This window comes from Lissotriton vulgaris, chromosome 6, assembly GCF_964263255.1.
Source record: "Lissotriton vulgaris chromosome 6, aLisVul1.2, whole genome shotgun sequence".
Classification (NCBI taxonomy): domain Eukaryota; kingdom Metazoa; phylum Chordata; class Amphibia; order Caudata; family Salamandridae; genus Lissotriton; species Lissotriton vulgaris.
Genome location: NC_141694.1, coordinates 813,426,768 through 813,452,512, shown reverse-complemented (window position 1 = coordinate 813,452,512; position 25,745 = coordinate 813,426,768). Strand labels below are relative to the sequence as shown.

Below are 25,745 nucleotides of genomic sequence, written 5' to 3'. Positions count from 1 at the left end.
CAACTGTCTTTTGGTCCGCAACCAAATCCCTAAGAACTCTTGGGAACCCTTCCACTCCCCTCGACTGCAATATCTCTAGCGAAGCATGGGTCGCCCACTTTTCTAAGATGTATGCCCCCCCATTATACTGCGATAATTCCCTGTCTAATATGTGTCCCACCAAAATCACAATAACTATAGGTGAGGTTGAGGAGGCAATATCCCAGAGCGCGGGCAATAAAGCCCCAGGCCCGGACGGCCTACCTATAGACTTTATAAAATCGGAACAGGAATTCTGGGCCCCTCTACTATTAAATGTTTTTAATATCTTAATTACAACTGATATCCCCATACATGGTCAACCTCTGTAATCGTACCAATTTTTAAAAAAGGATCAAGATCCGATCCTAGTTGCTATAGGCCGATTTCACTAATCGACAAGACCCTCAAAATATTAGGCAGAGTTTTATTGAATAAAATCCGGGCACGGGCAGAAGAAGAAAACATTCTAAATAAATGCCAGTTGGGATTCCGGAGTCACCTGGGTACAGTGGAACAGTGTCTGAACCTGAACCTAATAATAGGAAAATATACCATCGCCCGACACAGTCCACTGTACCTGGCTTTTATGGACCTCTCGTCCGCTTTTGATTTTGTCAGTAGATCAGGGCTCTGGCAACGTCTCTTGGACTATGGTCTGGATAATAACTTGGTATACTTTCCGGCATACCTCCACAGAGATTTAAAAGCCAGAGTAAGGATTAGTATGGATGGAGCAGTGTCAGGAGACATAATGGTTGGTAGAGGCGTTAGACAAGGGTGCGTCCTTGCCCATCTTTTATTCATTTTATATATTAACGAACTCCATAACGTTCTGTCTAACCTTACTCCCGACGTCCCTTTAATAAATGGCACTAAACTCCCCGCCCTACTCTATGCAGACGATGTCGTTTTAATGGGTCGTACACCAAATGCCCTGAGGATTTCAGTGAGGGGATTTTTTGGATTTTATGTATAGTATTGACCTTTGCACCAATTTAAAAAAATCGTTTTTAATGTGTTGTGGCCCAAAAAAACGCCACATCAATAGGATCGTCCTGGACCAGGAATCACTGTTATGCACTCGCACTTTTCCCTACGTGGGACAACGGTTCATGGACCCCACACTTGGCCTATGGTCAGTCTAAGTTTATTAAAGCCATAAACTCAGTACTGACCCTCCCCAAGCCTAACAGATTTGAGGTGGTACAGTCTTTATTAAAAATCTATAGGGCACAATGTGTTCCAATTATGACGTATGGGGCCGAAATTTGGGGATACTCAAACTGAAAAAATGCCCAGGCTGAGGAGAACAGATTCTGCAGAAGGCTTTTGGGTTTACCAATTTCATCATCCACTTTCATAAGCCACACTGAACTGAAACTGTCTTATTTGGAGGTCTACATTAAGGCACACCCTGTATTGTTCTGGATTAAGGTTTGGAAAAACCCCGAAGCCTCATTGACAAGAGAAATCCTGGCTGACTGCCTAAAATGTGATCAGGGCATTAAAATCCCATGGCTGGCCCAAGTCCAGGCGAGCCTGGCAGCAGTCAATCTTGAACACATGTTTGATAGTCCAAACGGACTAGACGGGATTACCGGGAAGACAATCCGCAACATTCTCTATAAGCACTACGGGGAGACCAGACACAATTTAGAACTAGCCAAATCATCTGTGAAACAGTATATTCAAATAGAAGGCGACATTGAATTCAGTTTGCTTACCCCAGCTGGTTACCTCCTCAGAGATTACATGTTGGGAGCGCAGTCTTTTGTTTCGTTTAAGAGCAGGATCTATAAAGTACCTATTGTGTTTCCCCATGGGCTACCACTCCAATATTGAGAATTTGGTTTGCCCATGTCAGAACCCAGGAAAACAAACACTAATGCACTTTTTGTTCTTCTGCTCCTATATTCAAAAATACAGTAAGTTCCTCCTGATACCATTCTTTAGAGCTAAAGGTATAAAGGATTTTAGTGTGGCATTTAGGACTGTTCTGCAGCTTAAAGATGATGAATTAATATACTGTGTGTGTACTTTTTTTAAAATGGCCATTCGATCTCGTACTTCTATGAATTAATACCTATTTACATGGACTAACGTGATCTTTACAGACTGGTAGGAGGCCTCTTTGTACTTTGCACAGTTGCAATTTAACCCATGCTGCTATTTGTAAATATGTTTCTATTTCTATTTCTATTTCAATTTATATAGCGCGTTATCACCCCAAGGTCTCTAAGCGCTTGTACAGGAGAAAGAAAAACCGCCTCTACAGAAACAGCTGGTGGCTTTACAGCCCTTCCCATGCTTCCCGGAAAAGAATAGTTTTTAACATTCGACGGAAAGACAATAAGTTCGGCTCCTTGCGGAGATTCGTTGGTAATTTATTCCACGCTGCAGGAAGTAAAGTGGAAAAAGCATGCCCTCCCACGGTGGATAGGCGAAAGCGTGGATTATCCAGGAGAGTGGCATCAGAGGACCGCAGCGCCCTACCCGGGACATAACTAGATAATCTAGTTTTGATGTAACTGGGCGCATTCCCGTAGAGTGCCTTGTGTGTAATACACAGTCCCTTAAACAGTGCCCTCTGTCTAACGGGGAGCCAATGCAACTGACGCAGGAGAGGTGAAGCATGAGTTTTCCTAGGCTTCTTAAAGACCAATCTCGCTGCATCGTTCATGACTGTCTGAAGCCTCTTAAGTTGTTGCTTGGGCAGCCCTATGTACAGCGCATTGCCGTAGTCCAGTCTTCCCAAAATTATGGCTGACACCGCAGTTCTTAAAGTGGAGAACGACAATAGTTGGGCGATCTTGCGGAGCTGTTTCAATAGGCCAACACACGTGCCTACCACACCCGACACCTGTTTTTTCATGGACAGAGTGCTATCAATGTGGATACCCAGGCTTTTCACCACGGTTGCTGGCTCCGGCGTCCTGCCCAACTCTGTGGGCCAAAATCCGTCATTCCAGGGGCTGCCAGAGATGGCTATTGGCAGCACCTCTGTTTTGGCCGGGTTAATCTTCAGGGAGTTTGCAGACATCCAGTTTACCGTGTACCTTAGAATGTTCTGCAGCCTAGCTTGTGCACCTGGAGAATCCTCTATTTGAATAACAATCTGTGTGTCATCAGCGTAATTAAAAATCTGACACTCCATCTGATTGAGAGCTGAAATCAGTGGCTGCAGGTAGATGTTGAATCACAATAACCTGACAATTAATGCCCACTTGGCCAACATGTTTTTAGAGATGTTATATATCGGCACTTGGCACAGTTGCACTTTTTCCCCCGCATTTCCATTTGTAAATACGGAGGCACAGATAACGGCCCACTCTTGATCTTTGGCTGGCATTGCATTCTGCACTTTACCTAGATGGCTTACTAAGTAGGATTTATGCTCTATGCACTTTGCAAAATGTGTGCCCTAAATAATGCTGCTAAACATGTGTTCTATGTATATATTGCTGCTATTTTAAGGGTGATTCTTGTATACGTACATTTTATTTGATAATGCCATAGAAATAGACATGAATTTGTGGACTCGGACAATGATACCTTGCACTTTTTGCTGTCACTGTTTTTATCAAGGCAAAACGCAGTACTCTTACTGTATTTTAATGTGATTTTATTTTGACCATGTACGTAATTATGTGTGTACTTTTATGGATAATGTAATATCTGAATAAAGGTTCTTTGACTCTTGACTACACTCGGAATATAAAGGTACAGGAATTTCCCAACCATTGAATAGGAGGTGGTGGGTGGTGTGGTAAGGGAAAGTGAAAAGACAGTGGCTTTCACATGGAGTTTGGATAATTGGTGCTGCAGGAAATAATCATCAGAGAGGTAGTAAATCTTTTTTGTGAGCAAGATAACAGTGCCTTGTAAAGTACTTGGAAAGGACATGTTATGACTGCAATGTCCCTTATGAAGTAACAATGGAAAACGGCTTGCAGTTAAATGGTAAATAAATAAAGAGACTGTCCAGGTGCATTCTGGGGATTGCAGTAGTGAGACTACATGGATATCTAGTCTCATTTGGGCGTATAAAAAACGGGAAGGTACGCGGCAGTCACATGGATGGCTCACCCTTGATCAAGGCTGGATGGAAGCCGAAATGCGCGAGAACAAATCAAGATTTTAAGTAAGCTGTCCTCGCTGTTAGGCATTGAATAAAGCACCTAATTGTCCGAGGTCTGGTGTGCGGCGTGCTTCTTGAAAGTCAACAAATATGTATGTGTGTGTATGTATGTATGTATGTATATATATATATATATATATACATATATATATATATATATATATATATATATATATATATATCTTTCCAAAACCTTCTTTACAAAAGGAATTCAGCCCACGCAGGTCACAGGAAAACCTTCAATTTATTTCAGCAGCGCAGGGTCGGCATGACCGGTTTCGGCTCCTATGCCTTTATCAAATGCCTTTCACCTCCTCGATTATCTGCTGTCCGTTTTCAAATCAAATGCCCCGCTTCGATTGGTGCAGGCATTATGAAGGATGGGGAAGGACTCTGAACTCGTTGCTCCTCACCTCGGTGCTCCGTGCTCAGCTGCTGCAGGTACATGTACGCAAGTGCTCCCCCAGTGGGCCGTGCCTGCAGTTTCACTTCTCCTTCCTAGATGGTAATTACGGATGAATTGTGAATGATCCTGTGTCCATCATCCAGCCTCCAAGTCCCACAAGGCACCTTTGCGCGCTGTAGTGCTTTAATTACAATGTCCGTGCATTTCATTTGTACAGCATGCGCTTTCAGTGTTCAAGCTGTCTGTGCAGTCACAGATTTGCCAGCATGTGCCTGGAGGTAAGTGGTGGCGGTTAATATATAGTATTATTTTAATTAATATACCTTGCATTGTTCATTTTGCTGTGATTTCTTTTAATTTTCAAACTGCGGCCATGTCATCTCTTCATTTTGCTTGCTTGCATTGTGTTCTTAAGCAAAAGTCTCTTTAAAAATAACAAAAAAACCTGGAGGGCCATCAGTTGAGAACTCTTTCCTTTGTTTTCCTCCGTCTCTTACACCTGACTCTAGTTGTTTGACAACGTTGTTTGACTAAATGCTCTTTGATCAAGCACTTTAAGTAAAAGCATTTTAGAACTTCAACAAATAAGAAAGAACACTATTGTCTGTTACAGACGTTATACAAGCGAGACTTCTAGGCTTTGTGAACGCTTGTTACACGCTCTTTACTGTAAATTGTAAGCAACACCCAAAGGACGTGTTTGAAAATGTTGCCCGCCAGTAGAGATGTGTTTCAAACACATCGCAGCAGTTTAGTACTGATGTTAGGTACAAGTGGCACCCTTCCTCGAAATACTTGTTTTACCAGTTTCAAACTCCGTCGACATGGGGGAGGTTTGATGAAGACCCAGGACTCTGCGGCAGTTGGCTTGCCAAACACCAGCATTCTTCACGCTTGCTATTGCCAGCAGAAACATTGGGTGGATGAACCCGGCCGGATGTGTGGCCGAAGCACCTGGTGTATAATCTGCCTACGGCTTTTTCGGAACTTCCTTTCATCTTTCCTTTTTATTGTTTCAGAATGTTTTCTGGTGGCTGCTAAGTAACTGCACGATACCTAAATAAGTAGCAATTAAATGATAAAGAAATACGTTTTCAGCTTTGTCAAACTAGTCAGCCAGTATTAATCGTCAAGTAGTAAACCAGAATAACGGGTACTGTTAGTCGGGTTGTTGTTAGAGCTAATATTATAGTAAATGAAAGTATTACAAAGAACAAACGAGTCCGACTCACATTCAATAAGAGGCTTTTGGGGGGACAAAGATGACCAACGTGCACAGCGAGCGGTCACCGAGCTCACTGCGGGATGCCGTTTCCATAGCCGCGTAGGTCACGTGCGCTTCCATGACGGTGACGCAGAGGCGCCCTTGGCCCACGTTGGCCTTTGAAGGTGCGTAGTGGGTTACAGTGCTGCTTGCGCCTGCTGTGTTTGAAAGGGCAGTGCGCCATAAACAGTTATTCATGAAGTTACATCACAGGCCGTGAAGGGTTTTATTGCTCCAGAGTTCAGATTTTTGTTTCACCCTGAGGTGAAGGCAAAAATGAAGAGCCCTATAGAGACCCGTCTCAGCAACTGCTTTTAAGAACTGCTGGTGCTGAGCCCCGGCGGGACTCGGCCCATTTAAAGCCCATCATGTCTCTCAGCCTGTGTATGAGTGACTGCATGTCAGTGTGCATGTCATGAGTGTGGGTACCGTGCCTGTTGTTCTGTGCGTCTAGGTGCCTTTGCTTCGTGGTCTGCGTATATAGATATAGCTGTAACTGTGTAGTTTGTTGATATCTGCAATCTGTTTTTTGTAACTTTATGAATCGTTTTCATATTTGCATAACAGCTGCTTGTGCCTTCTTGTATATATTTGTGCCGTGGATGATACATGTCTGTTCAGTGGTGTCCGCTGCTTCACCGAGGGTATTAAGACTCTTCCAGGGCGGGTTTTTAACGTTTTTAACTGTTGACTTTGTCTTATTACATAATTGGAAGCAAAAACAAGAGTAGATTGAGTGAAGTGGCTACTCTAGGATATTAAATTCAACCCGGCTGGCTTAATCAAGGTTTGTTATCTTTGCGTGTGGCTTAGTAACGCAGCTCGTGCGTTCACTGAGCAGAGCAAAGTGAATAACCATGTTGAAATAAGATCGGCCGTTTGCTGCCCTCTTGTGGCAACAGTAAAGACGTACTACATGATACCCGACGTATATAACAAGTTAAATACATTTAGGCACATTTTGCATTTGTCAATAAAAAAAATACGTTAGTGCTTTTGTACAACAAGAATTATGGACTCCTCGTGGATCATATTAGCATTTAAAATGAAGTATTTTTGTGTCACTTAATTTTATTCACTTACAAACTACAAGGTTCGTTTGTACTTGCATCAAACGGTTTTTCCTGTCCAATTTTAAAAGAAGCATTGGAAATGCAGTAGGTCTCGCATTCGCTTAATTTAGAGTTATTGGCGTTGTAAATAATAATGTCTTTTACCCCGTGCTAACCCCCGCCAAGCTCATCAGCATCTTCCCGTCATAAAAAGGGATATCTAAATGTAGGATCGTGCGAAACTTTAGCTTTTATGCAAAATACATTATTAGCATTTGTTTTAAACAATTACTCCTGTGACAGTTTTACAAAGCTATTTTCGTGTTTACCCTTCCTGCTGATAACGTTTGAAAAATTATTGAAACTGAAGTTTTTACAAGATTCTAATATGTGAGTTTTTTTAATTTTGCACACCCATCCACATACCCCGGCAAAATTCCACAATTTGGTACAAAGATGCTGCTGTTAGCTTGTACACCACACACCTATGGGGCAGGTGTGGCAGGGCACGCCCCGTACGCAGTGCTCTGAAGGTGGGCAGGTGAAGGAAGCATTTACAAGATAAACACAGCTATCTTCATTTCGGAACATTGCTAACGCTGAGAAGCTTTCCTCCCACCCTTCTCTCTCATCTTAGAGACCCTCTTAGGCTCCTGCTTAGAATATGAGACATTATTCAGGTATTCTAGGTAATGTGGCGCTTTAGCGTGTGTACGGTTTTAGTTTATCTTCTCTGTTGTCATAATAATTAGTTACAAATAAAATGACATTTATCGTACAGCTGGGGAGCTTTGTTTACAGCCTTTGATTTGCACAACACCCAGAGTCCATCCAGCATTTCAAATCACCCCCGTACTAATGCTGGTTCTTTTCACATCCGACCAACGACGGCCCCAGCACACAAATCACCCCACTAGTCTTTGGCCAGGACCGGACACCATGAACTACCATCGCAAGGCCTAGTTCAGACGCACTGGAGAACCGGAACAGCGTTCGAGAGAGCTGGGAGCACCACAAAAGCACACTGTTGGTGGAATGGTGGGTGAACACTGAAAACTTCACGAGCAGTGACAGGAAGACATTAACAGGGCAAGACAGCATGTACTGAGAGAAGAAGCAGCCATTCACAGCATGCCCGCGAGATACCCTAAGATAACACAGAAAAATCACAGAAGCCTACTTCCTTCTTTGTGAGAGAATAACATAAAATCAAGCTGACACATTTTTGCAGGCACGCTTCAGTTGTAGACACATTTTTTTTAGTCTCATCTTCAACCAGCATCCATCCATCCATTAGTATTAGTTACACAATTAAAGCTCTCACCTTGTTTGTTGTTACAAACTGGACTCACCAGCGCTGGTGTCTGAGATAAGCAAAGTGGAAGAAAAAACAAGCCGCAGTGGACACTATTTTTGCCGCTTCCACACTCAACTCTGTGCCACAGAGACTTACTTCTCTTTGATGCACCCAAGTGACGCACCTGAGGTCTGCGTTTTTTACGTCCCGTTTGCTGCCTGTTGTTGCCTCCGCCACCTCTTCTTCCGGCTGCGTTTATTCATACTCACTCACACTGTTGAGTCCGCCCTGCTGATCCTACTGGTCCTGCTGCCTGACTGCTGGAGCTGCAGGGCATTGAGGCAGGAATGCCAGTTTGCAGGCAAGTATAAAGCAAGTAGCAGGTCTGGCGAGTGGATTCCGTCCAGACCAGCCAAGCAAGCAAAGCGTATTAGATTGCGTCAGGAATGTGTCAGGAGGGCAGTGTTCTGTATAGTGTGATATGTTGTGTTATCTAAGTTCCACAAATTGAGTGAGCGTCTTTTACCCAGAGGAGCGCCTAGATCTGAGGTATCGGCGGATTCGAACCAGCAAGCTCCTAACGTTTTCTCGCTCCTCTCGTGCTTGGTGCGGAGTATGGTGTTAAAGTTAGAGCACTGTGCGTAGGGTGTGAACGGGTGCAGGAGCAGCGAAATCCTCCGTATGGTATGATAAGGCGCTCCTGACCCTCTTATGTCTGACGATCCTGTGCCCTGCAGTCCTAGTTTCGGAGCACATGAATGTGTCCTTGTGTAAATAAATAAAAAAAACAGTGCGATGTCCGTGAAGCGGGCACCGCACTTTGAATTAAAGTAAATAACACCCAACCAGTCACAGCTGCCTGGCTGGGGCCTAGCGATGGCTGAAACACTCGAAGATTGACTGGGCCCTTGCTCCTGAAATGCAACCGAGAGGCTAGAAAGGAAACATCCCCCCCCCACCCAACCCTCCTGTTCCCGTGAGTGTGCGTGATGCATTGTTGGCCTAGTAAAAACACGCCCCATTTGCTCTGTTTTCTCGTGTTTCCTAAGGTGCAGAATTTCTCGCTCGCTAGTTCTTTCTAATTTAAAAGGCTAATGGAAATGTATATTCTGGGGTTTTAAATGTGAAGTTGGTTAATATGCACTTTGATTGTACATATCGCTGCTGCTGGCCTTTTTATTAGATTTTGCATCTCGTATAAAACCAGCACCGGCTCTCCCCTACCTCCTCCACCACCGAGGAACGCGCAGGAATGACTGCCAAAACGCAAAAACATTTTTAAAAAGTAACCGGAAACGCGATAATAAATCCCGCCCTTCCCGGACTGGTGACCTGACTCATGGTTGCCATGGCGATATTTTAGAAAATACGCTTGCCACACCATAAGTCACGTCACCCAGTCCTCGAAAGGCGGGATCACATCCGGACAAATCATCCGAACACAGGCTTTATCCAGTGGCAGGCATCCGTTTGGCGAGGCCGGCCAATGTAAGAAGGGGCGTGGTTTCATGCCCCTTCTTGCTAACAAGAACTCTCGCCTGCGACAGCGCATGCGCTGCAATGCAGGCTTCGACCTAAAAAGGGGATTAAATACGCTCTTCCCCTCCTAAATCTTTCTGCAATGCTGATGCAAGATATGTCCACAGTATGAGAAGGACATGATAGTGTTCTGGCAGGGCCTGGGCACCATCAAGCCAAAGATGCCCACAGTACATTTGTCATGACCACCATTCTACCAGGTATTGCGTCACCATGCCCAGTATGCCTAAAATATGTCTGTGCCTGTATCATGGCAGTGGTGGGCCCCTTCATTCCTAAGAAGGCTCCTGTTTGTAGGGTTAAATGAGGAAAAGAAAATGCAGCAGGTAGCCCTGAGATACAAAGTTGAGGTTAGGTTGTCACCGGGGAGGGTCACTGCCTGACTAGAGGGCGACTGCAAGCGCATGTGTATGCATATACACACATGCGTGACCCACACCTCACAAATAAGCTATCCCCACCACCCCTTCACGCACAAGTTTAGATTTTTTTTTTGCTCCACTCCATGGTGCTTAAGAGTCCCTTTCTGCTTTACCTGCCTGCTTAGATTCAGTGCTCTGGCACCCAAGAGTCCTGCTCCTCTTAACCTGGTTGTCCGACCTTACCATCAGAAGAATTAACTAAACAACTACAACTACCACCAGCGGCAGCCTCCCCTTAAAATATTCAAACTTTGCTGGTTTACACAGTTTCAATAATTTAATGGCAGCAACCGCTCCCCAGCACCTGGGGGACTTCCCAGTTGCTCAGCTCAGTGATTTATTCTCTCTAACATTGCTTAAAGGAGTGTTCTTGTAAGATCCTGCATCTATCAGTAGGTGGATGTAGAACCAGGGTTTTGAAGACGACTGATGGTTTATGGTAATATTCTTCTTTGTATTCAATCTTAAGTAATGAGTGTGTTTAGCGGGATGTCGTTTATTGCTAAATGAAACCTGGCAAATCTTATTTCGCGTTGCTTGAGTATCTTGATTAGAGATTCCTGCCAGTTTTAAAAAAAAACAAAAAAAAACGGAGTCCGTCTTCCATAAATGTGTAATTAATAAAGTGTGTAAAGTGAACCTGATCAGGAACGTGAGTTGGTTCTCTGGTTCAGGGACACTGTTTTATGAAGTCAGTTATTTCAATAGAAACTGAAAACATACATTTTGAAAATGCTTTAACACCCTAGAATGTAAGCCTCATAAAACGATAACCTTTGTTCCTCTCCTTTAATTGGTGAAACACAACTGGTCTGATTGCACCTAAAACGCCCACCAAGGTCCAAAGATCCCGCGAGCAGTATAATAGTATCCCTGCTCAGATGCTGGCTTCCCAAGAATGTCAAACTAATCCGGATCCGGGTGTACAAGTCTCACTGTTTGTCAAACTACCAAAATGTGAGCCATCTTGTTAAAGTAATCAAGAAAAAAATGTGTGAAAGGTCAGAAAGTAATTACAAAAACGGCTGGGCTGTTCCTAAGAATGGGGAATGTACGAAGCTCCAAAGAGGGCAGGATGTTATAGGGCCTCATGGAGTCCTACAATTGGGCATCCATTTTGTTGGATGTAATGCCCTCACACACCCTTTCAGGTGTCATGCTTCATCATCTGGGCTTGCTCCTCGTTGGGTCGGCGGTGCAATACCCAACGGGCGATACCTCAAAGAGGGGCTCTTTGGCGAAGATATTTTATCCAACTGCCGTTTAGATGAAGTGCGGGTGTGGGGCCAGAAGTACGTAGACGTGCATGTGTGGGTTAAAATAAAGCTAGGAGTAACGGGAATGACTTTATTCTGGAGGTCCCCTGCTTTAGTTAAAAAAAAAAAACTAACCGGTACTCGCTGGAATATTATGCTTCCAATTTACGAATCATGAATTAGTGTGCTGTAGTTGGTCGACATGTTTCTTGCTCTAGTGCAGTGGCTAGTGATACTTCAAGACCTACAAGTATAACTAAATTATCAACTGTCTACGTCAGTATGATTGGTATCTATTATTCGGAATACATACAAGTTTAATACGTATGCAGGAAAAATAGTGTTTCCTGAGTGATACCTGTGTTGGGCTGCATCTACCTAAAAGGTTATGTATACAGACAACAACATTATCCGGCGGGTAATACAGCGGGTTTAGTCATCCAACATCTGGTTGATCATCCCGTGTTGCCTCGTCTCGCACCTACCCCTCGCCGCTGGATCCGGGTGGACTAAAGGTCAGAAAGTACCTCACGTTAGCAACATCAAAGGAGCTGCTTGTGGGTACTCCCCAGTTTGCTCACATTTTCATAATTGGCAACTTTTATGACCGTGAAAACAAAAAAAGTAAATAGGTGTCAAGATAATGCTCAAGTTTAAAGGTATTGACGCCTCAGTAAGTTAAGCATGATGTGTTGTGTTGATGATACTTAATATAAAGATTTATAAAAAAAAAGAAAATGCTCAAGAGGTGAAGAAAGAAACAGAAATTATATGTGAGAGAATGCACAAACAAGTGCTAGTGTCATTCTATGCCCCCTGGACCTCATAGTGAAAAAAGAGCACAATTTGCTCCTCCAAGCTATGAGTGCAAGCCGGACCTGCCCTGAGATAGTGGTCGACGAGCAGCAATTGTGACTATTTACAGGTGTTGTGTGGCTAAAAAGTGGGAACAGTCCCCAGGAGGTGCGTTGCTGGTATGAATCCAGATAGCAACCACCTGGTTAAGCTTGAAGAACAAGTGAGGTGAAGACCGGTCCCCAAAGCGTTGACGAAATTGTCGCAAGGTACTGGCAATGAAACATGTTGGCTTTTCCTAAATGAAATGGTCTGAAGCATACAGTTCGTTTTAATCTGAGTGTGCTCATGACACCCAATAAAGTACATTTATGTGCGAGCGAGTTACAACTCATTTTAGCTTGGAGAAGCAAATTGTGCTCTTTTTTCACTACGGGGTCATGTGAGCATAACATGACACTAGCACTTGTTTGTGCTTTCTCTTGCATATCTTGCCCTGCTTGGTGTGGTATCGTATTTGCTGCTGTAATTAGTTTCTGTGCCAGACTGTGCTTCGCGTGGTATCTTATTTGCTGCCTTCATTAGTATCTGTGCCAGACTGTGCCCCGATCTCACCCTGCATTGCTTTGTTGTTGTTTGGTGCCATTTTGTTGTCCCAGCCCGTCTCTCCTCCCCGTTCCCTGCCGCTGATCCCCCGCGGCCCCACCCCCGCTCCCTACAGCATCTACAATCGATCCCCTCCCCACTCGCCACCCCGCTCCCCAGCTGCTCCTCCCTCGCTCCGCACCCCTCCACTCTCCACTTATGACAGATACACTTACGCGCAGCGGTCACACGCAGCGGACGCGCCCTAAGCTCGCCAAAGGTAAGCCCGTCTACGCCTGGACCGCGCCCAGCGCCAAAACCCCTGGACCTCGCAAAGGCCACTCCTCACGCCGAACTTACGACGCCGACACTCTCACTGCACTCAATACTGGCCGACTCCCCGACTGCCACCAAGCCGCCCCAGGACGCACCCACGGTCCCTTCACCTGCCAATCATGCATGTTCTGCTGCATCAGGACCCACACTACATCCACAAACGCCAAACAGAGCTCCGACAACAACCACCTGAAGGGCATCCTGGTTAACACCCGCTCCGTCCACAGACACGCCGTGGAACTATGGAACCTACTCGACACCACATTGCCGGACGTCGCCTTTATCACGGAAACCTGAATGAACGCCTCATCAGCACCCAACATCGCCATAGCCATCCCGGGCGTATACAAGATTATCTGAAAGGACCGCATCAACCAAACAGGAGGAGGCATCGCCATCATCCACAGGAACACCATTCGCATCTCGACCAGCTCCGAAGACACCCTCATAGCCACTGAACACCTCCACTTCCAGATACACACTGATCCCAAGACCACACTCAGAGGCACCCTCATCTACAGACCTCCAGGAGCCCGCAATCAATTCAGCTAAGACATCACTGAATTTGTCAGCCCACACGCCCTCCCCTCCAATGACTACATTCTCCTAGGGGACCTCAACTTCCACCTTGAGAATAGCAACGACAACAACACCACCACCCTGCTGGACAACCTCGCCAATCTCGGACTCAAACAACTGGTGAATACCCCCACCCACTATGCCGGACACACACTCGACCCAATCTTCTCCTCCAGCAAGCACAACTCATTCAATCACGCCACGGGACTTCACTGGACAGACCACAGCTGCGTCCACTTCAGCTTCAGAAAGACCATGACCCACCACCACCCGCAACAAGCTCCCCGCAAAAGCTGGAACAAAATTACCACCGACCAGCTCACCACATCACTGAACCAAAACCCTCCCGCCAGATCAACGGACCCAAATCAAGCAGCCATCAATCTCGCACAGTGGATCACCCACTGCGCTGACGAATTAGCACTCATGAAAAACCATCCCAACAAGCCCGGAAGCAAAAAAGCCTCCTGGTTCGCTGACAACCTCAAGAACTCCAAAAAGAACTGCCGCACCCTCGAGAAAACCTGGCGAAGAAATCCAACCACAGACAACATGACCGCCCTCAAGAACGCCACCCGCAAACACCACCAGCTGATCCGCACCGCCAAGAAATCAGTATTTGAAGGATCGACTAGACAACAACGCCCACAACAGCAAGGAACTCTTCAGCATTGTCAAAGAACTCACCAATCCTAGCGCCGGCAACAACGACATCCCTCCCTCTCAAGACCTCTGCGACTCTCTAGCCTCATTCTTCCACAGCAAGATCGCTGACATACACAACAGCTTCAGCGACCAGTCCACTCCCCTCACCACTGAATTGAAGCCCCCCACCACCACCCTTCGCGCCTTGACCCCGATCCGCACCGAAGACACCATCCGCTTGATGAACTCCATCCACTCCGGATCACCAACCGACCCATGCCCCCATCACATCTTCAACAATGCCGACTCAGTCATCGCACCCCAACTCCGGGACATCAACTGCTCCCTCAACACCGCTACCTTCCCAGAAAGCTGGAAACATGCCAAACTCAGTGCCCTCCTGAAAAAACCTACAGGTGACCCCACCGAACTTAAGAACTACCGTCCCATCTCGCTCCTCCCATTCCCCGCCAAAGTCATAGAAAAGACCGTCAACAGTCAGCTTGCCGCCTTTCTTGAGTCTAACGGCTCCCTCGACCCCCTTCACAGTCCGGCTTCCGAGCCGATCACAGCACCGAGACCGCCCTCATCGCAGCCACAGACGGCATCCGGACTCTGCTCGACAACGGGGAAACAGCGGCCCTCATCCTCCTGGACCTCTCCGCAGCGTTCAACACTTTCTGCCACTGTACCCTTGTACAACGCCTCAGCAACGTTGGAATACAAGATAAAGCATTGGATTGGATCATCTCGTTCCTCGCCGGAAGAACCCAGAGAGTTCGCCTCCCCCCTTTCAGATCAGAGGCCACCAAAGTCATCTGTGGCGTACCACAAGGATCTTCGCTCAGCCCCACCCTCTTCAACGTCTACATGAGTCCTCTCGCATCCATCGCACGCCAACACAACCTCAACATCATCTCCTACGCTGATGACACAGTTGATCCTCTCCCTCACCAAAGACCCAAACACCACCAAAACCAACCTACACGAAGGGATGAAAGACGTAGCCGAGTGGATGAAGAACAGCCGCCTAAAACTGAATTCAGACAAGACGGAAGTCCTCATCCTAGGGTCATCCCCCTCTGCCTCGGACGACTCCTGGTGGGCCCCGGCCCTAGGCAACGCACCCAAACCAACGGACCATGCTCGCAACTTGGGATTCATCCTAGACTCCTCCCTCTCGATGACCAGACAAGTCAACGCCGTATCATCATCATGTTTTAACATCCTACGCATGCTCCGAAAGATCTTTCGATGGATCCTCACCGAAACAAGGAAGACGGTCACCCAAGCACTTGTCACAAGCCGACTGGACTACGGAAACACCCTCTACGCCGGAACCACTGCCAAATTGCAGAAAAGACTTCAACGCATTCAGAACGCCTCCGCTCGACTCATCCTAGACATACCCCGCCACAACAACATATCCGGCCACCTGATAGACCTACACTGGCTCCCCGTCAACAAGAGAATCACGTTCCATCTCCTCACCCACGCACACAAGGCCCTCCACGACCTAGGACCAAGTTACCTCAACACCCGCCTGACCTTTTACACCCCTACCCGTCAACTACGATCGTCCAACCAAGCCCTCGCCGCGATTCCACGCATCCGGAGAGCCACCATGGGAGGAAGATCCTTCTCCTACTTAGCGGCCAAAACCTGGAACTCCCTCCCCACCCACCTCCGCCTTACACAGAACCACCTCTCCTTCAGAAAGCAACTCAAGACTTGGTTGTTTGATCAGTAATGAACCCCCTCCCTCAAGCGCCTTGAGACCCTCTGGGTGAGTAGTGCGCTATACAAATTTTTGACTTGACTTAACTTGACTTGTACCAACCAGCAGCTCCCTTGGTGATGCTTACGTGAGGTTCTTTCTTACCTTGCAAACATTTTTTTCTTGATTACTTTAACAAGATGGCTCACATTTTGACGAACAATGAGACTTGTACACCCGGATCCAGATTTGATTGGCATTTTTGGGAAGCCAGCATCTGAACAGGGATACTGTTATGCTGCTCGCAGGATCATCGGACCTTGGTGGGTGTTTTAAGTGCAATCAGGTCTTTTACATATTTTGACTTAATAGAGTGGAGGGCGACCTGATTGTTTATTTCTTCTGTTGCTCCTTATTGAAATGCAACTGGTGCCAATTTTTACGCAGAACCTTTTGCAAGGGAGTGGAGAAATGTGGCTCAATGGTTAGAAGAGGCAGACCATGAAGCAGAGGTCAGACCCGGGACCAGGGTTCAATTCCCGACGCGGCAGGGTCTTGAGACCAAAATGTCCGCGGACTCGATAATTCTCGCTTCGGTGCCTGCTCGAATCACGGGTTCACACTCTGCAAATCCGGGCAATAGCTTGCTTAATCTCCACTATGGCCCCCGCGGCGGGATGCCTGGCTTTCACCTTGGGGGTGCCCAGTACGGGTTATCTCACAGGGAAAAACCAGGACGGGTTCCCAAAGCAAGCGCTTAGAGACTGTTGGTGATGATGCGCTATATAAATATAAATTACAAGGGCCAATTGTATGCAAGTTAGATAATATAATAAACCAGCATTTCCAATGCAATAGGTCTCGCAAGTGCCAGATTTTGAACTATTGGCATTGTAAATAATAATGCCTTTTATTTGTGTTTTTAAAAAACTGCAATAATAAAAGGAATTATCATTCACAATACCAATATGTCAAAGTTTCTAAAATGCAAGACCTGTTGCATTGCAAATGGTTTTTGTTTACAAGTGTCTCATGCTGCGCTTTCACGTTAATAGAGGCCAGACCGCTTTCTTTAGACGAGCTGTGTCTAAAGTAAGGTCCGCGGCCGCTATTAAAGTGAAAGCGCAGTATGGGTATGGGGCGCTTTTACCCAAAAAAGAATTTGTTTGTCAAGTTGGTAAACAAATGCTTTTTTTTGTAGCCGCTTTTTTTTTGTAAAAGCACGCATAGCACGCTGAATAGTGCAGGAAAGTATGTAGTGCCTGTAGTAGGAGAAACACAATAAAGAAAATAGTGCTTACAGACTAAAAAAGACGTACTGTGTAACAACCAAAGTAAAAGGGCCAGTCCTCATGGGAGGTTACAAATGAAGACAAGGCGGTACCAAGGAGGGACTAACCAGCCTAATAACAAATCAGAAGCCAGTATTTACGAAGGACAATGACACAGCCAATGACAGATATGGGCAAAGAGTGGGCGGGCTTCAGGTCCATACTCCATTACAGCGTGGCTCGCAGAGCAGTGCATGCGCTGCCCAGACTCGACATAAAAATTGTATATTTTGACAGTCATAACGTAGCAGTGTTAAGGCCGCATTTTCCTCTCCACCATTTATTACCTGTACCCTCATGTACACTTTTAGGAAAGTTGAAGTGAGTCCTCGTAGGGAGAACTAATGAATTATGAATGTGTGCTGTAATAAAACGTTTTACTCTTCATGCCGTTTTAGGTCTGGAAGGTTGGGAGAAGAGGCTAATAATTTCGGACAGAGCCCATATTGGTAAGTTTGTTTTTTAAATAAATATTATACTTATGCATTTACATTTTGCCTCATGGAAATTGTTTGGTTTGTTATTGGAAGTTGTTTGTTTCTTCTGGACTCATGTTGGTGTCCATTCCTGTTAACCCAGAAGTATGTGCGAAATATGTTAGACAAATGTAGCGCCTTCAAAACGAGCATAATTTACTTCCACATCTTAAATAGAAAAGGCTTTCCTGTTACATTGAGCCGTAAATGTTGGGACTTCTTAAATGTGTGCAGTTTTGGGGGTAGTTAGTGTGAAAAGTCTATTTTTTTCAAACTACAGCTACCAGTATTCACACATCATCGATAAATTGTTCATGAAACAATGGACAGTCATGAGAGCCGGCGGATTTGCCACATAATTAGTTTTTGTTTGCCACGTAATTTAGATAACTTTGCCCCATAATGTGTTTCTCCTTGCCACATGATCCTCGAGTCCTTGACCATGTTAAAGCATCACAGAGCGGTTTGGGGCTTTCATTATTATGATGAAATCCATATGCCCCAGAGGCTCGTGAAATATTATCTATTTTAGACAATTGTCTGTGAAATCTTGTATACTAATACATTTATACAATAAAGACACCCGAACATAGATGTATCCATAAGGATATTGTCACTGAGAATTTTTTTTTTTAAAAACCCATAAAACAAACAAAAAAAAAAGACTAAAATTCAGTTATATATGACCTATGTATAGCTTGCATATATCTGATATGCCATCAGAGATGTAATATGAGGTCATAAGCAGTACATCATAGAGGTGCAAGTTATACTTAGGTCAGTTACATTCAGCTGGTGAATCTCAGTGCTTTCTTTGTTTTTAAAACGTTAGTTATTTTTTTATTATTAGAAAGCCTTCTTATAAATCCGCTTTAACCTTTGTGTTTTTTCAGTGAATATCGTAGGTTTTTTTTAACATAAAGTAAAATCCTACTGTCTTTCTTATGTACAACTACTTTAGCCCTTGGTTTTTTCCATAGTGAAAAAAAATATATATATAACCACCAAATGCCCGTAGCTTTAAAGTGGGCCCTCGACGAGCCTGCCTGCTATCCTGCCTTCCTTTTTCAAGCCACTGCAACATCCCGCTACACATAGGATCTCCCAACGTGTTTCGAGGCGGGGATGCCTCTTCTTCAGGGGGATTCACTTTACATAATTGCGCCATGACAGTTCTTAAATATGCATGCTTGGGGGGCGTGGCCAATTCGAGAGCCAAGATGGCCGCACTGCGCTGAAGCTTTCCCGGCCATAGTGGCGCTTTGATCTTTTCCCTGATTCCAGCACGGCCCACAGAAATGTAATGGGCTGGAGAGCGATGCTGAGGAGTGCAGGAATCAGCAGTGCCTAATTGGGGTGACTATGTGCAGCGGATCGGTCAGAATTGACTGAACACTCGGCCGGAGCGATATCCAAGATAATGGCACGTACGCGGCATTCAGACTCCGGGAGCTGCAGCGGAGAGGACGAGCGGTGTTCAACCCCGGCCACAACAGATGTAGTGAGTGGTGGGTCCTGTTCCGAGGCGCTGGGCAGCTACACGGTAGGCAACTCGGAGCTTCTCTGGTGGGGAGTCCGTTTGGCCTCACGCTCGGTGAGCGTTGTGTTTTCCCCTCAGGCGCGAGTACCAGAGCGAGCCGTGGACCGGGCCTGCTCGCACCCTTCAATATAGGCTCCGGCCTCACTTACAGCTGCCTGACTGGTACTCTTTGGGTCACAGCGACTGCCTTGAGCCAGCGCCTGGATGCGGCCCCTAGCATTCCCCCTTCTCCTGCCTGATATTGGCCCGGCTGGGCCCCCTGCCTTGGAAATCTTTGGCAGGGAGTGCACAATAGGACCGGCTCATAATTAAGAATCTACCAAAGCGCAACTGCCCCACAAGAACTTCGCTGGAAGCCACTACCCCAGCAGATCATCGCCCTATAACTGCGCAGACCACATAGACGCAGTTTCAGCCACTTCACCTGCGAACCCCCATAACCTCAGGAACCCTCCCCTGACACCGAGCTAACTAACACACCGGGGGATTATCAGCATGTCCCTAGAGTGAGCCACTGCACTGTTAACCTGTCAACTGACACTCCATTTTGTCGCATTCACCCCTCTGTCATAGTCGAGGGCCTTAACTCAGGGTCCTTATTCTTGATCCTTCGGCTCAACTGGGGCTTGGGCCGCAAGGACCCCAAACAACGCCTGCTCCCTTTTGAAAAGGTTACAGAGGCCGCCCACTATCAACCCAGCGACATGGCAGAGGGTGGTCAGACGGCTCCTACGTCCGAGGAAGGCACTGGCCAGTTGGGTCTGCACCTGCAGGAGATGAGGGCGGGGTTCAAAGCATTGAACGTGCGATTTGATACACTGGACAAGCATATTGCGGAGCTGGGGACAAAGTTCCAAGTGCATGACAGGCGCCTCAATGTGATGGAGTCTCGCACCTTGGATTTGGAAGATGGCATGGCACAGTCACTGAAGAGGCTGGACCGCATGGAACGTATCCTTGAAGTCGTTGCAATAAAGAATGAGGACTTGGAAATGCGCAGTCGCCGAAACAACTTTTGGGGGTTTCCAAATCTACAGCTGCTGGACGCATAGACACTTTGGTGGAGACGATATTGATAGATGTGTTTGGGAGAGATTCCTTCACTCCGGGCTTTGTAATAGAACATGCCCATAGGTCACTGGGCCCCAGACCCAATCCAGCATGCACACCTCTGCCCATCATTGTCCGCATAAGGAACTTCAGAGACCGAGACACTGCCCTATATCTATCACGCGAGAGGGTCGAAATCTTGTGGCAGGGCTCTAAGTTATCACTATACCCTGATTTTACCATCATGGTCCAGGAAGCCCGGCGGAAAAATCTGGGAGTCAAGGCAACACTCCGGAATCTAGGACTGAAATACGGAATGCTATACCCTGCCTGGATGCGGGTGGAGGTAAATGGGCGGGCCTGTGTCTTTGAGCCAAGGCTCTCGCATGTCGTCTCTCCCTCCTGATGGTATCTATAATTTCCCCGGCCCAATCAGGTTTCATCCCTCATCGCTCCACAGCTTTCAACCTCCGCACTTTATTCAATACCCTGCATAGAATACCCTGAAGTCCCCGCAGCGGCGATCCTTTTAGACACAGAAAAAGCCTTTGACTCCCTGGAGTGGCCTTTTATTTTATCCACCAAGCAACGAATGGGTATGCCAGGTGGATTCATTGCCACCGTAGCCTTGTTATACAGTAAACCTACTGCCAGGCTCCGATTGAATGGTACATTATCGGCACCCTTCTCCCTCTCACGAGGCAGGGTTGCCCATTATCGCTGTTACTATTTATTCTAGCTATGGATCCACTGATAAGACATTTTCAGGAGAAACACCTCCACAGAGGTTTGCAGTTCAACACAGGCCCGCTATTAGTATTGTTATATGCAGATGACACCATATTATACATTCGCAACCCCCAGGTAAATTTGGATCCCCTTGTCCGGAAAAATACTCCACTTCTGAACATTTTCTGGTCTGGTCATCAATTGGCACAAATCAGTGATTTTCCCCCTTACAACGAGTACAGTCAAATGGGACCTAGAGTTCCCATTAGAATGGTGCACAGAATCGGTGAAATATCTGGGTAAGCACGTGATGTTAGAGACTGAACAGATCATCCAACGTAATTACGGGACAGCAATTTCCAAATTAGAGGCGCTGTGGGAGGGCAGGTTTGATATACAAGCGTGGAGGCTTGAGAAGTGGTTTTAAAGTAAATGATTTATTGAGAACAGATGAAGGTAGGGTTGGAGGGTGAATTGGTTCCTTGGCGTCTTCCTCTTCGGATGACTCTGCCGATGAGCTTGAGGTCTTGCTTTCTTTCTCCTGGTCACAACGGTGATCTTCCCGGAGGCTCATAGGAGGGGAATGAGATAAAGAAGGGAACCGTAATGTTTCTGTTTTTAACTTCGATTCCTGTCTTCCTACACCACACCGGTGTGCACTCTACTAAGCTAACTCGTGCAGGGGGGTCGGGGGGGGTTGAGAAGGAAAAAGAAAGTTCCTGGGAGCCCAAAGGTTTCAGGAGGGTTAGGAGATCAAGAAGGTGACGACGGAGAAGTGAGGATTGAGGTCGAATATCGTGTTAAAGAACCGATAGGTCATATAGCCAGTAATCCACAACCATAGAACAATGTAGGCTATATCGAAGGAATTCAACAATCAGTCAGGCGGTCGATAGTGGACTTAATGGGACATGCAGCACTAAAGAAGCATAGCATCAGGCAGACTTACGGGACATGCAGCATAACTCCATACATTTGACTCCCGCTTCTAATCCCACCCGACACCTCCTCCCGCTTCCCTCCCACTATCAAATAACCCGTAGAACAGGATTACTCACATCCCCCGCCGAGTTGCGGCCGCTCCACAGCCTCCTACGGGCACCACCAGTCTTCACACCAGCTCTCGTCTCCTTCCTGGCTGCCTGGTGTTCCGGCGTCCAGCCTCTCGGGTCCGGCGTCTTCTCTCCGCTCTCCCGGGTCTTCAGTCGTTCGGACGTTGGAAGTATCGGGTCCCGCGTCTTCTCGGCGTCTCCTCTCTTCCTCCGCGCCACCGACTACCTCCTGCCCTTGACCTCCGCTCTTTCATTGGTTCTCGTCCGCCGCTTCCTGTTGACGTCCAATCCACTTCCGGGTCACACCGCCGGTCGCGTTCCTGTGTAAACATAGGAGAGCATGGTGGAAGTCCCATCTGCCTTGTCCGTGTTGGTTCCTGTGTTCGGGAGTCTCCATCCACTACTTTACGGGTAAGCCCCGGGTCCTCCTCACAGGCGCAAATCGATAAATGGCTTAAAATCCCACTTTCAATGGCAGGGCAGGTGGCCCTCATCCAGATGATCGTGCTGCCCAAATTTCTGTATTTATTCCAGAACATTCCGATCCCGCTCACAAACAGTTTTTTTTCAACTATTCGCTCCCACTTAATTAGATTGGTATGGGGTAATAAAAGTGCCAGGGTACCCTGACAAGTCATGATGCTGCCCTGCGATAGAGGTGGGTACGGGGTCCCTGATCTACAATTGTATTATTTAGCCGCTCAGTGCAGTTTCGCACAGGCATGTTACCATCCGGATGCTAGGATCCCTTTTCTACGCCCGGAATCTGATCTGGTTCTCCCGAACACTTTGGCAACCGTACTCTCACAGGGATTCCCCAAAGATCCCAATAACATTCAACCTGCCTCAACCACAAGTTGAGCATGGGTTAAACTGAGACACATTACGAACACTCCGCTGCTCTACTCTTCTGCCCTTCCGCTACCAAACGCCAAGTGGATACCTATCACAGGCGAAAAACTTGTACAAAGGACAGGTGCTAAATTTAACATTGTTAAGGTGGGCGATCTGTATCTGGATGGCCATATCTTCGAGCCTGATAATGTATCCCTATTCCCCGACACTACATTTATGGATAGATTTCTTCTTATGATACTTCGTTCGGCATTGCGAGCCACGATCCCAGATTATCCTCTGGAACCTTCGTCCTTCCTCCCGCTCACATTGGTGATTGATAGTGAGAAAGGGGTTCACCTTATATGTAAGCTCTAAAAGTCATGTGCTGACTGCATCCCCTGAAGCGATCGTAAGGTGCGCAGCAATTGGGAATCGGACTTGGGCAACCCTATAACAGAGAGCAATGGGCAGCTTGCTGCGTGGTAACGTACAAAGTCTCCCTCAATAGTCACCATAAATTGATACATATTACGCTTTTGCGCAGGATTTATGTCACCCCAGCTAGAGCGCATACAATTGATCCCACCAGGTCACACCACTGTCCGAGGTGCAATGCCCCACAAGCCGGCTTCGCACACCTTGCCTGGATGTGTACATGTATACATACTTTCTGATTGGAAATCCATAAGACAATAATTGGAATGGTACGGGTGCCAATGGTCCCCTGCCGGAGATCACCCTTCTAGGATATGTTGTGCAATTCCCCCAAAAGGTTCGTAGATTTGTTGCCATTTGTTTGCTATTAGCTAAGCGAGAAGTCGCCATCTATTGGGGTGCTAGGTCTGCGCCCTCAGTAAAGGGATGGTTGCGGAGCCTGGCATCTTGCTCTACGAGAAGTAAACTATGCGCAAACACGATTCCACACACCTCCAGACCCAAAGATATATGGGGCCCATTTAGTTCCTTTCTGTCCGCGCAGCAACAAGATCCCCCTACGCAACAAGAGCGGGGGTTAATCCCAACAGGGGTGGGTTAGGCCGATGTAAGAACTGCACAAATTGTTAATCCACATGTCATGAGAATTGTGCATGGATATGATCTCGAACTATTTATGTATATGACAATGCGGTATGGACCAGGGGTGTATTGATGCATGTGGGCTCTGGGGTGATGACTGAGAAGGATGTTATTAGACCTATTTACACATTAAGTTCAATGTCACATTCCCGCTTAAGCCTGCTAAACCTTGTGTTAGCTTTATTTCTTGCTGTACTTGAAAAGGAATTTGATGTTAATCAGTGCCTTGCTTTGTCTTCCATTAAAGTTGCTAAATAAAGTCTGGAAAAAAATATATATAGATATATATGCATGCTTCATTGGTTGATGCCCCCCTGTCGGCCGCGCAAATGCGCTAGCAAAACAGGCTGCATGCAGGGACGTGTGGTCCGATAAGAAGCAATTTATTCCCTCAGTGGGTTCAAAAGCGTCCATAGCAATAAAAGTTATTGTTCTGGATGCTTTTGAACCCGCTGAGGGAATAAATGTATTCTTATCGGAAGAATTGTAGCCAATTGTATTGTAGCCAATGCCAGACTAATTGACTTTTTTAGTTCTGTGTTAACCAAGACCTTTTAGTTTTACTAAAATTATGTGTATAACATAGTTACTTGTAGGGGTGTACTCCAGACGTCATCTATTAGTCTTTTGTTGGTGTCCTTCACATTTTTCGCCCACCCAGTCTAGCATGCACTAAGGGGCAATGTATCAGCCATTAGCTAACTTCATTATGAGTTACAGCATGCTGCCCTTTTACAAGGAGCACATCAACACACAAAGTAGTTCCTTAAGTGCCAGGGCGTACTATGGTAATGTGAATGTTTTTTTCCCTCTAGCAAATGTTTTTTTTTGTTTCTATTGATGAAGGGCCGGCATATTCCAAAGCAAAGTTTTGCAAAAATTGTAACAAAACAATAATTGCCTGAAGGCTGGCAGACAAGACCAACCTATGACTTTCCCAATGCTTGTGCCATTGAATAACAGACATTCCTACTCAGATAACACCATTCCCAGAGGGGTGTGAGCTTCAGTACAAGGTGCATTTGTATTTCATTGTACACTGTTGGAAATGGGATTTCTGGTTGGCTAGGGCAGGTGCCTGAGCCAGGCAAAAACCACCACTCTAGCCAGTGCAAAGGACTTGCACGCTGAAGATAACCCCTGCTCACCCCCTTGGTAGCTTGGCAGAACAGTCCGGCTTATCCCCGAGGCAATGTGTAAAGCGTTTGCGCGCAACACTCACACAGCAGCGAAACACTAGTCACACCACAAAAGAAACTCCACACAAGGTTATGTATAAATAGCCTTTGTTTTATCCATAAAACACCTTGGAAAGTAGTCACATATATCCACGTCGACCCTGCAGCTCTCTCTCTGAGGCATGCTCTGCCTTGCTTGTGGCCCCTAGGGCTCGAGCAGGCCTTCCAGCGGCTGGCGCACAGTGGCTACGGCCGGGGCTTCGAGTGGCTTGCTCACCGTGTGACTGCTCTCAGTGGAAGTCAGGGCACTCTGAGTCAACTCCGTGTCAATCAACCCTTGCTCAAAGGGTAGCGCTGGTATACGCTGATATTGTGCCTGAAGAGGAAGAGGTGGGAATTATTTTTCCACATCCTGGACTGGAG

General features: G+C 46.4%; 1 protein-coding gene across 2 annotated transcripts in view; it reads left to right on the top strand.

Moving 5' to 3' along the window:
• The window catches only part of LOC147708035 (adenylosuccinate synthetase isozyme 2), a 421,010-nt gene that overhangs the window by 257,900 nt on the left and 137,365 nt on the right, over positions 1-25,745 (top strand). For both annotated transcript variants that reach the window (XM_086926842.1, XM_086926843.1), the window contains exon 4: positions 17,782-17,832. In XM_086926842.1, the coding sequence (XP_086782968.1) occupies positions 17,782-17,832 (51 nt within the window). The remainder of the gene's footprint in view (positions 1-17,781; positions 17,833-25,745) is intronic.